The sequence below is a fragment of the Mus pahari genome, chromosome 22 (assembly GCF_900095145.1).
Source record: "Mus pahari chromosome 22, PAHARI_EIJ_v1.1, whole genome shotgun sequence".
In the NCBI taxonomy this organism is placed as follows: domain Eukaryota; kingdom Metazoa; phylum Chordata; class Mammalia; order Rodentia; family Muridae; genus Mus; species Mus pahari.
In genome coordinates, this window is record NC_034611.1 from 27,513,766 (window position 1) to 27,526,583 (window position 12,818).

Consider the following 12,818-nt stretch of genomic DNA (forward strand, 5'->3'; position numbering starts at 1 on the left):
CCCAAAACAGGGCCTGTCCCAGAAGATGTGTCGCCTCTGCAGTTTACACACTCACCTGCACAGACTAGACACTGAGGGACCCTGGACACAATTTTGACTCTCTCACCTACTCTGGCAGACAGAGCCCTCACAGGTGGCCGGCCACCTTTCCTCTGGCAGGGAAGGTGCCCAGATGTCTGGAACCTTAAACAGGGTCTGTCCCAGAAGCTAGTTTGCTTCTGTCTCTTCCAAAGCTGTGTAGTTTCTGCAGTCCACACTCTCACCAGTTCAGACTGGAGTCTAGGCATACCAGAGCAAAAATGGCTCCGTTACCAACTCAAGCAGGGAGAGCCCTCCCGGGCAGACACCTCTCCTCAGGGAAGGTGCCCATATATCGGGTGCCAGAATCATGGTCTGTCCGAGAAGCTGTGTTGCTTCTGAAGTCTGCCCTCTCCCCGGCAACGCACCTGAGTAAAGATGGCTCTCTTACCAGCTCAGGCAGTGAGAACCCTCCTGGGTGGACACCTCTCTTCTGGTGGGAAAGGTGCAGGATGTCTGGAGCCAGAAACGGGATCTGTCCCAGAAGCTGTGTCTCCCTTCTGCTTTCTTGTCTGATGTGTTCCACTGTTCTTTCTTGTCTTTTTCCCTTCCCCTACGATATAGTCCTCCAATTCAGGATTCTCTCCCCCCGAGTTTAACTTCTTGAGTTCTTTTTTTTATATTGGATATTAGCCCTCTATCAGATTTAGGATTGGTAAAGATCTTTTCCAAATCTGTTGGTGACCTTTTTGTCTTATTAACAGTGTCCTTTTCCTTACAGAAGCTTTGCAATTTTATGAGGTCCCATTTGTTGATTCTCTATCTTACAGTACAAGCCATTGCTGTTCTGTTCAGGAAATTTTCCCCTGTGCCCATATCTTCGAGGCTCTTCCCCACTTTCTCCTAAATGAGTTTCAGTGTCTCTGGTTTTATGTGGGGTTCCTTGATCCACTTAGACTTGAGCTTTGTACAAGGATCAATTCTCATTCTTCTACATGCTAACCACCAGTTGTGCCAGCACCATTTGTTGAAAATGCTGTCTTTTTTTCACTGGATGGTTTTAGCTCCTTTATCAATGATCAAGTGACCATAGGTGTGTGGGTTCATTTCTGGGCTTTCAATTCTATTCCATTGATCTACCTGTCTGTCGCTGTACCAGTAGCATGCAGTCTTTATCACATGAAGTCTTTATCACAATTGCTCTGTAGTACAGCTTTAGTTCAGGGATAGTGATTCCTGGGCATATACCCAGAAGATTCTCCAACTTGTAATAAGGACACATGCTCCACTATGTTCATAGCAGCCTCATTTATAATAGCCAGAAGCTGTAAAGAACTCAGATGTCCCTCAACAGAGGAATGGATACAGAAAATGTGGTACATTTACACAATGGAGTACTATGTAGCTATTAAAAACAGTGAAGGATATCACCCTGAGTGAGGTAACACAAACACAAAAGAACACAGATGATACATACTCACTGATAAGTGGATATTAGCTCAGAAACTCAGAATACCCAAGAATCAATTTGCAAAACACATGAAACTCAAAAAGGAAGACCAAAGTGTGGATAATTCAATTCTTCTTAGAGGGGAGAACAAAATACCCATGGGAGGAGTTATAGAGACGAAGTTCAGAGCAGTGATTGAAGGAATGACTATCCAGAGACTTCCCCACCTGGAGATCCACCCCATAAACAAACACCAAACCCAGACACTATTGAGGATGCCAACAAGATTTTGCTGACAGGAGCCTAATAATAGCTGTCTCCTGAGAAACTCTTGTCAGTGCCTGGCAAATACAGAAGTGGATGCTCACAGCCATCCATTGGACAGAGCACAGGGTCCCCAATGAAGGAGCTAGAGAAAGTATCCAAGGAGCTGAAGGAGTTTGCAACCCCATAGGAGGAACAACAATGTGAACTAACCAGTACCCCCAGAGCTCCCTGGGACTAAACCACCAATCAAAGAAACCACATGGTGGGACTCATGACTCTAGCTGCATATGTAGCAGAGGATGGCCTAGTCGGTCATCAATGGGAGGAGAGGCCCTTGGTCCTGTGAAGGTTCTATGCCCCAGTATAGGGTAATGCCAGGGCCAGGAAGTAGGAGTGGGTGGGTTGTGGATCAGGGGTAAAGGGGGGATAGGGGATTTTTCAGAGGGGAAACTAGGAAAGGGGATAACATTTGAAATGTAAATATAGAAAATATCTAATAATACAAAAAGACTCCCCTTTCCAAGTGATTCTAGATTGTGTCACAATGAAATTTAAAATGAACCGTGTGACAGTAAGGACACACAATTTGCTAAATATTTTGTATTTCCCATTGGGAATGACTTACTACATTGACAGTTAGTCAACATCTTACAAACTTACCTTGTAATACCAAGTCTACCAATGTCTAATCGACTAATTAAATTTGCAGTTTTGTTTGAGATACAAAAGGAAAATGAATGGAGGATGAGTGAAACTGGTAACTGAAGACCTGCTTTTCATGTCTCACAGCCTTCTGGCAAAAGGAGGAGGGAACCGCCGGACGGCTGATGTGGTGGCCCATGGGTTTGCCAATCTTTTAACTCTGGACAAAAAGACTCTCCAAGAAATTCTGCTGCATTATCCAACTTCTAAAAAGCTCCTCATGAAGAAAGCCAAGTATGACCTTTAAAGTCCTGATAGAAGCAGGAGTAATGGTGCACACTCAGTGTCCCTGCTCTTAGAAGCCTGAGGCAGGAGGGATGAACTAAGTCCCAGGGCAAATGGAACTACAGAGTGCAATACTATATGGAGGGATTAAGGTGGAGAAAGTTGGGTTTGCTCTATAAAATCTAAGATGAGGATTATTGTGTTACATGAAGTAAGTTACAGCTTTTTTTCCCATAATATACAGCTCAATGCTTAGCCTCATAGAGACTTGAAGTACCAAGGTGTGTGTGGGGGTGGGGGTGGGGAATACCCAGGGAGGCCCACACCAGTTCAGAGTAGAAGGGGTGGGGGCATGAGGGAAGGATTGTGGGGGTGAGTGACCAGCAGGACGGTAATGAGTAGGAAGTAAAGTGAATAAGTAATAATAATAATAATAATTTAATTTAAAAGACAAAAAGATACACCCCCAAACTGAAAGGGAGTACCCACTGAAAATTCAGGGGCAGAAGAATTTATTATTTTTCAGGGAGACTCTGGGAGCTGTCACAGAACTACCCAAACCAATGTTATTCTCCTGTCACCAGAGTTCTTTTACGCCAGAAGGGAAACACCACACAGGCAATCCCTCCAAGTTCAAGACCTGCCTTTCTTTTCCCACCAAAAGAAGAGACACCCCGCATGCTTAAAGTTCTCCTGGGAAACACAGGAAAGGTGGACCTTGGAAGACTCCTTAAAGGAAAGAGAAAAGCGACCACTCAGGTAACAAGGCTGACCCGAGGCAGTGACTGGGAGGCTAGCAACAGGAGTGGGGAGTGTCGCCAGACCAGCTCTAGGTCAGACATGGACGAAATTTGCATGAATCTAACACTAACAATTGTGCTTTGGATTGGCACTTATTATTTAAACTTTATCTGCTTTTTATCATTACATGAAACCACCCCCAGTTCAATTTGAATTCATGTATGTATTCATAAATACACTCAAACTAATTTGTTCATGAGCTCTGTATGTGTGAATAGCCTTACTTACTATTATTTCTTGGTACCGCTCCCCAAATCAACACATTTCTTTTTGTGTGTCAGTCATGATATGCAAAATATGAAAGAAAGAATAAAAGGAGGAAATCAGGTAGGTGTATTTCTGCTAAGTTTACCTCGAGTTCACCCCTGTTTTTTGTTCCAGCTCTTTGGAAAAACAAGTGGCTCAGGGCCATCTGTTTGTTACCACACCTTTGTTTGTTTGTTTTAGCTTGCAGTTCTGATTTTTTAAGCAATATTTTATTAGATATTTTCTTCATTTACATTTCAAATGCTGGCCTGAAAGTCCCCTATACCCTCCCCCCACCCTGCTCCCCAACTACCCACTCCCGCTTCCTGGCCCTGGCGTTCTCCTGTACTGGGGGTATATAGTTTTTGCAAGACCCCTCTCCTCCCAATGATGACTGACTAGGCCATCTTCTGCTACATATGCAGCTAAAGACATGAGCTCAGGGGGTACTGGTTAGTTCATATTGTTGTTCCACCTACAGGGTTGCAGCCCCTTTACCTCCTTGGGTACTTTCTCTAGCTCCTCCATTGGAGGCCTGGTGTTCCATCCAATAGATGATTGTGAGCATTTTTTTCTGATTTCATTGTACAAGTCTAGTACTGTAGTACTGTCCATTCTTACTAAGTACCAAATTTTACACTATCACTGAGACAGGAAGTATGGTATTACATAATATTCACACAGGTTACTAGTTATAGTCAAATTATGCATGAGCTCAGTGGGAATGCATAAATCATTGGGTTAATTTGCCACACTAAATAATGTATATCTAAAGAAAAGCATACAATTGATAAATGTATATATTGATCAGCTGATAAAAACAAAAAAAAAATATCTGGTCTAAGACTCATAGGAAGTTGGCCTGGTATTTCCCCTAGAAGCAATGGTTGTATTTGCCAGTTCAGTATAACTTAAAACAAACACCCATAGTAAAGGTGTGGTCACAGGAATTAACAAGAATCACAAAATATGTAACAAGAAGCAACTTCAAGCAGAAAGAGGTAATACTGGCTTACAGGTGAAGGGGTTACAGTCCTGGACAGTGGGGAAGTCATAGTGGTAAGAGCAGGAGAGCAGATAGTCACAGCATATCCACGATCGGGAAGCAGAGTACACAAGAGGAGGGCCAAGCTATAAAACCACAAGTCCCACATCCAGGGACTGCTTATTCTTTTTTCTCCAAGCAAGGCCCAACTCTACTTCTTAAAAGTTTCTACAACAATCCCAGCTGTTGCCACCACTTGAGGAGCAAGTGGTTTAAACATATCTAAATACATGAACCTATAAGGAACTTTTCACAATACAAGGTAAGAAATACATACACATAGAAAGGTAAATATCTAAAGCATGTCAACAACACTCCAGGAAACAATACTTTCAACGTTTACAAAAACATTTATAAACAAAAATAACCCAACAGATTTCATCAAGGCAACTGTGGCATAAACAGACCCAGTCAATGAATTTAGATGAGATGCCAGTGAACTATGGTGCAAACTCTAATCAACATTAAGAATTACACCTAGTCACCTGGTAATTCCTAGGAGTGTAAAGACAGTGAAAGCATACTGCTTTTCCTCCGTCTGTTGTTTCTGGTTTTCTTTGATGATCATAGTAAATCTGTGTATGCAGGAATTGAGAAACAGAACAGGTATTCAGGCTCTTGAAGTTAATTGTCATACTGTCTCCAACACTGTTCGAAATGGGTAGCCATGAACTTCTCAGAAACACCTACGCGGATCACCATGGCGAGTATTAAGGGTACAATGCAAACTAAGTGCCCCAGCTAAAGCAACCTAAAAATAACTATTTGTCCAAGGAGCACGTGTGCGACATATGTAATATTTCTACAGATAACACTAATAAACAGAACTAGTTTAAAACCAGTAGTGTGGGACTGGAGAGATGGCTCAGTGGTCAATGAACCCTACCTACTACCCAGCCTGCCAACCTGAGTTCAGTCTTGTGCTCACATGGTGAAAGAATGAATCCACACCCTCAGATTCTCCTCCACCTTCCACAGGGATGCTGTGGCATAGAAACCTACACATGCACAAGCATACAAAAACACATATACAACACACACACACACACAGGCACACACATACAAGCACACACAAGAAAGGTAAATTAAGAAACAATAGCTTAAGTACTTATGACACTAGGAAGATTAAGCAAGAAAAGAAATATGAGTTTCTTCCTAAGGTTCTACCATGACTAGGAAGAATACCAGACTTTCTAGTGTCTATCATATATATTAATACTAAAATTAAACATTTGCCGGGCGTGGTGGCACACGCCTTTAATCCCAGCACTCGGGAAGCAGAGGCAGGCGGATTTCTGAGTTCGAGGCCAGCCTGGTCTACAAAGTGAGTTCCAGCTCAGAGAAACCCTGTCTCATAAAACCAAAAAAAAAAAAAAAAATTAAACATTTAAAGTATAAACTCCATAAAATAAGCATAAAACACAAACATTTAAACACAAGAAACTTAGTAAATAATGGCAGTGAGCAGCAAGGTAGACACGATTCCTGTATTCATTCTTCATTCATTCATTCATTCATTCAGATGGTGTCTGTTTGGTGATGGCCCCAGTGTCTCAATTATGATTTCAACACTAATTATTTATCATATCTTCTTTTAGAAATAAAGGTGAAAGTTCCAAAGGAAGAGGAAAAGAATATGGAGACAAAAGAACAGAGCTACCAGAAAAAGAAGAAAAAAACCCAACCACTGGACAGGTCCAAAGGCACACTAATCTATTACAGTAGAGGAAATGCCCCAGTCAATTAAAAAGGCAGTTTTTCCCAAGGGACGTGCCTGTCAATGGATCATCAGCAACATGGCTCCTGCTACCGAGACCCGGGAAGAGATTCCGACTATCAAGGTCAAGGCAAGGGCTAAGCAATAAGTGTTTGATTATCTTTAAATGTAATCTAGCTCATCCCCAAAGAGATTCCTGGAAATTGTAGCTTAAATTAATGAGGGAAACGAACCTCACTGGGACCCTGGGAAACTGCAGGCAAATCCTTAGCTCTATTTCCAGGAGTTGGGTTCATCAATAAGACTGTTAAACAACCATCTTCTGACCCACTGTCAGCAGATTTGAACTGTCTGCAGTAGATAATTTCTCTTCTTTCCTGATGACATCTCCTTGTTCCACTTTGGTAAACTTGATTTTTATGCTACTGTGATTCACTGTCCTTCCTGCTTACATTTTTGTGGTATTATACAATTTCTGGCAAAGCACTTTGGTCAAATGTCCAGAGTAGACTCTTATCTTACTTCTTATGAATAGTGAAACGGTGTGAAAGTTTTAATAAAATAGGTCATACATTCAAGTGGTTTCTACTTAAATGAGGGTGTTGAGTTACTAAATCTAGCACCTGACATTGACACAGGGTGACGTCATGAATGAGAACTCTGATTTTTCACTCAAGGTCAATGTCAGTTAGCAAGAATAGCAAGCTTATAGACAAAAGACCAAATCAAAAGCAAAGCTCCCTCACTAACAACTGTGCCCCAGCCACTGAGAGCCTCATCCCTGTGACGTACAACATCTTACGGGAATAAGATATCCCGTAAGATATACGGACGGATGATATCCTTTTCAATCAGACCATTGCAAAAAAAAAAAAAAAAAAAAAACTTGATCCAAAACACATTATAATTTAACGAAATAGTGAGGCTTTCACCTGTTTATCCAGAATAATAAGATAGCACATGAGGTAAGATATAAGTCCTCTTTAACTATTATAAAAAGAAGTCTCACTCCCTCAGAGAGTCACAGCCCCTTTGCATTGTAAGAAACTGTCATGTGGACTTTATATTCCCTTCACAGATTACTTGTGTTTGCCTGTGTCACTCGCCTTGCAGATGCTACTTGACATGGCAAACCCTGTTGGCAGCATCCCACGGTGGCAAAAATCAGATTGCAGCAGCGTGCTGAAGGAAGTGAGCACCTTTGCCCCTCTGGCACAGTTGCCATAAAATATAGAATCCCTACTTGCTGAATAGTTTGGGGTGCAGACATGCCTATGCCACATTAAAAATATGCCTACTTTTGTAGTCTTATTTAAGAGATTCAAATTTAATTTATGTCCTGTACTTTTGTTTGCTAAATCTTGCAACCTTATATATACACAGACAATGCTGCAAAAAAGGAAATGCTTCCTGCATCTAAGAGCAAAGGAACTTTGTTCTAGAAATTACTTTCTAGCATACTTCACATAAGTTAGGTTAAAGGGGCTCAAAGCTCTGAACTCTAAAGGGAGGACTAACATAACCTCTGCTCTGTAGTCTAGAGACCACTTCTGACTTAATACATATATTAAATAATACTAAAATAATATGTAACAGATTGATTCATCTTGGTTATAAGTTAGATTAGAAAATTGATACACAGAACTCTTTGCTTTCTATAATTTGAACCTGTTCTACATCTGTAATAATTCTTTTGTATTCCTAGGAGAATTCTTTGCGAATCTTTAGCAGCTATTAATCACTACTCCACTCTATAATTTATTATACCTAATCAAACCACAGACACTTAAGATTCATGTTTTAAGCACCTTATCCATAACACTGTAGTAAAATTTGATGTTTTCCCCTATGAAATTTTATGACTGGCTATATTTTTCATACTATAACTTTTGTGGCTAGAACAGATGATACAAAGGTCAAATAAATGAGCATCATTAAGCAATACAACCTGGCATTTCTAGACAAAAATTCCCTGGGATGAGTAAAGGGGGAAATGCCTGAAAGGTCACAGCCTCCCTCTGTCCCTTTCCACCGCCAGTCATCTCTGCTCATTTTACATGACTGCTACAAATGCGTGATAAGTCTACTTGTTGGAAATTGTAGGAATGCAGAACTAAGTACATGGTGTCCCCTATGGGCTTTTAACCAGACTGGTGATACACTTTCTCACATCCAGCCTTAAATACACTCACCTTGTGGCTTCTTCTAGAATCAGAGACTTGAAAAGAAATTCAGATTCCTACTTACATTCTCATTTAACAAAATATGCAATGAGATCCTCTAATCCTGTATTATAGGTTGTAAAAGTGTATGAAGACTCCAAGGACAAAGGTACCCATATGTTTTCAAACAGAAAAACCAGGGACTGGTGTGTGTGTGTGTATACACACATGTATGTATATACACATATACATAATACATACATACATACATACATGCATACATACATACAGAAAAACAGAAAAGAACTAACCACAGATTTCTGCAAAATACTGGACTACATGAAAGACTTAATATACTTTTTAAATGTCATGTTTGTAAGAGTGAGTAGAGATTTAGTTTTCTACAATGACTACTACAGAGCACACTCATTTTTTTCATCCTGATAACGCCCAACCTATTCACCTACTGTCCTTTGGCACTGATAACTCCCTGAATGCCTTTCTTGTTTTTTCTACACTATAAAACCTTATACAAATTTCCACCCCCAGATGAAATGCCAAACACCTATGTAGTTTTACCACACCTTCCCACTGTCTTCAGCATTCCTACACGAGAACTTGTTTGGAGATTCTAGAAGGAAGGGTTTATGATCATATACCCCATGCAAAGGAAGAGTCCTTATGTGTCAGGTGAAGTTATCTTCTTCTACCAAGGGCACAGCTTCAGGAGGGACACAGAATGATGAGGGAGGATGGAGAAAGTCACCTATCTAGTGATCAGTGGGCTGACAGGTATCTTAGTCAGACAACTGCATCAGGTTCCTTGTATTGAATGAAAAAGATGTTCATATTTTAAGTTATTGGGTTTCCGGACAATTAACTCTGATCATTGTTTACGAGCAAGTCATGTTCTTATTCTTTTCTTTTTTTAAATTATTTTCTTTCTTTGTCTGTCTTCCCCCACCCCCTCTGTCTTTCTTGAGACGGGCTCTTGCTATGTAGTCTATGCTATCCTGACCAGAGACTGAACAGGTTTAGAGGGTTTAGACAACTCAGAGCACTAGGTGGATGGTCAAAAGGTTTTCCATACAATGTTAGGGAATACTTCTATCAATCTGTTAACAGAGTAATAGTTTCTTTTCGACTTTAGTTTGTGAAAACAAGCTCTCAGTGCAGGAGCACTGGAAGCAATAGGAAGGTACGGGGAACTACATGGGTGCTTTGGCATTTCCTCTACGAGTAGAAGGTTGTGTGGAATAGTGTAGAAAAATCAAACCCTTTTAGAGGGTTGTCTGCGTCAAAGGCACAATAGTCAAATGTGGGGGTCTGAAAACACCAGGACTGGCAGAGTAACAATCCATGTGAGACAAGAAAGAAATCTGGTTCAACATTACTCAGTAGTTGGTCATGGTTCAAACTTCTAGAGACTGACACTGGGCAGTTTATTTTAGGCATATTTAAGCACAGCATAATTTTGAGAAAATTTTTATTATAATAATTCAGTGCTGGGTATGCAACATGCTTATGACATTATTGCACTGAAACTCTTGCAAAATACACATGACCTATTCCATAAGGATGAGTTCAAATGACTGAGAAACAACACTCAAGATAAACTATAGGGAGAATGATTGAGATAAACCTAAAAGCCTTGGGGAGTCATGAATGGACTGGCCTCATAGCACAGAAGTCATCTAGTCTACTATCTTTGCTCCATATGTACATATGATACTTCCCATAAAGATGGGTTCTATTGACTGAGAAACAATGCTCAAGACAAAGGTCTAGGGAGGGAGATTCTAAGGTAAATATTAAAATGTGGGGGAGTCAGGTATGGCACTGGCTTCTACAGATAGCACAACTCACCACATTATTAACTATTATTAACCACATCCATTCTCAGCCTTCTCTTCCTTTGAGGAGACGAGCTGGTGTGTTTAACATTCCTGGTTTCCCTAGCACTTATCTGTGAGCACAAGGACTTCATGCTCTCCACAGGCAAATAGATTGGGCATTGTTAGGATGAGAAGATGATCTCAGGATCCTCCTGCCTCAGCATCCAGAGTGCTAGAATTAAATAAGAACAATCTAAAAAAAGCATGGTGGGGGGAGGAGGAGAAAGAACTGGAAGACTGTAATTTCAACAAGGTCATCAGCAGAGTCTCAGTTGGTGATGCTGAACAAAGACCTTCAGAAAGAGAGGCGAGCAAGGCACATGACTATAGAGGTTTTTGAGGAAGGCACCAGCAAGCTGGAAACAGTCAAGTAGGAGGAAAGAAGTTCATATGGTTGGAACAGAAGTGCCAAGGAAATGACTATTTGTACATGAATTTAGAAAAGTAAGGAGCAGGAAGGGTCAGAACAAGAGAAATGATGAAAATGAAAACCGTGAAGGGCTTAGTACACTGAGGGCTCGGATGGATGAAGATTCATAAGAGTTGTGGCACCAAAAGGAATGCGAGAGGAAAGTAGTTTGGTGTTGGAAATTGGGATACTTAAACTAAAAATAAGATCATTTTTCCTTGATGTGTTTGGGAATGGGGGCTGGAGAGAGAGCTCCATGGTTAAGGGTGTGTACAGCTCTTACAGGGGACCTGAATTTAGTTCTAGCACCCATATCCTGCTCATAAGAGTACAACTCCAACTCAAGAGCCCTGACATCTTCTCGCCTCCACAGGCACCTTCAGTCACATAAACACACCCACAAACAGACACACATATGCACACATAATTTTAAAATAAAATAAAATTTAAAATATAGGGAGGGGCTACTAAATATTTTAGGCTGAACTATAGGGTAAGAGTATACTAAAAGAGATATACTGTAACTTGTGATTGACATTCAAAGTTGGAGATAAGAAGAGGGAAAACCATCTCAGAGCAGAAGGGACAGCTAGATGTCACACCACCAGTGGCAGAAACTCAGGAAGAGGAGATAAATCCATACTTGACAGGACCGCAGAAGATGTAACATATGTTCTTTATGAAAGACAGGTCTTAGTTAGGGCTAAAAATGGGGAGTTCAGAAAACCATAAATATACAGATTGTACTAACAAAGGACCTGGCTCCTGAGAGAACACGGGTTTGGGGCACTGCAGAGACGTGGGCTACTAGTGTCAGAATATGAAGTGTAAAGAGGTCATGTGGGAATGGAGGGAATGAAGGCGTTAATGATCTGAGATCTGTATGACAGAATGTGTCAACAGTCTGGATGGAACAAAGGATGTGTACTGCCTTTCAGAGGCCATTTGTGGGTCACCATAAATGCCTGAAGGTGTGAACAAACAGCCTTCCCCTACCCAGAGAACCTCACTTAGTTCTGCTTGGTTTTCACATGCCTCCATTTTCTTATCAGATCAGAAGTTTATGGATAATTAGAATTTCCTACTTTAAAAAATTCTTTTGTTGATTGCCAGTCGTGAGCTACTTAGTAACTATCTATGCATGAAGAACTTTTTACAGGATGGTGGTTTGAATAAAAATTTGTGTGTGTGTGTGTGTGTGTGTATGCTTGTATGACCAGTCTTTAGTTTGTGGAAATGTTTGGAAATAATTAGGAGATATGACCTTGCTGCTGGGTCACGGGGGCTGGGCTTTGAGGCTTCAAAAGCCCATGACATTTTGCTATTATGCCTGTGGACCAGGATGCAATCTCGAAGCTACTGCTTCAGTGCCATGCCTGCCTGACTTCAGGCAGCTCTCGGTGGACTCAACCCATGGAACTCTGAGCCTTAAGAAACATTTTCTTGTATACATTGCTTTTGTCATGGTATCTATTCACAGCAGTAGAAAAGTAACTAGGTCAGGGGTGATGGTTGAAGAAAAGGGATTATTTCCTACCCATTCATTCAAGAGCTCCCCAAGCTCCTAGAATTCTGAGTCTGTCCCCGAAGACCAGATGCTTTCTACACCTGGTGCCCTGTGAATCTGCTAAGGAATCAAAGATCCAACTCTCCTAGCCCAAGCAGCACAAAGTCAAGACTGCTTGAAGTGCCTCACCTATCATTTCTTTGGAGGGGAAAACAGCTAAGTCAGTCACCAAGGTAATTTGCAAACTCCTGTGAGTTTTCTGTGGAATTTGGCAGTGGTGATGATTAGTGACAAGTGACAAGGGCAAAGATCTTGCCATAAGCAAAATTGATATTCTAAATAGAGATGGTATAATTACCAGACATGTGCCAGCT

General features: G+C 41.0%; 1 protein-coding gene across 1 annotated transcript in view; it reads left to right on the top strand.

Annotated features, from left to right (window-relative positions):
- Window positions 1-7,677, top strand: part of Cngb3 (cyclic nucleotide gated channel beta 3) — a 193,970-nt gene extending 186,293 nt beyond the window's left edge. The window contains exons 16-18 of the mRNA XM_021222281.1: window positions 2,525-2,671; window positions 3,247-3,421; window positions 6,353-7,677. Coding sequence (XP_021077940.1) covers window positions 2,525-2,671; window positions 3,247-3,421; window positions 6,353-6,358 — 328 coding nt within the window. The 3' untranslated portion in view covers window positions 6,359-7,677. The remainder of the gene's footprint in view (window positions 1-2,524; window positions 2,672-3,246; window positions 3,422-6,352) is intronic.
- The last annotated feature ends 5,141 nt before the right edge of the window (window positions 7,678-12,818 follow it).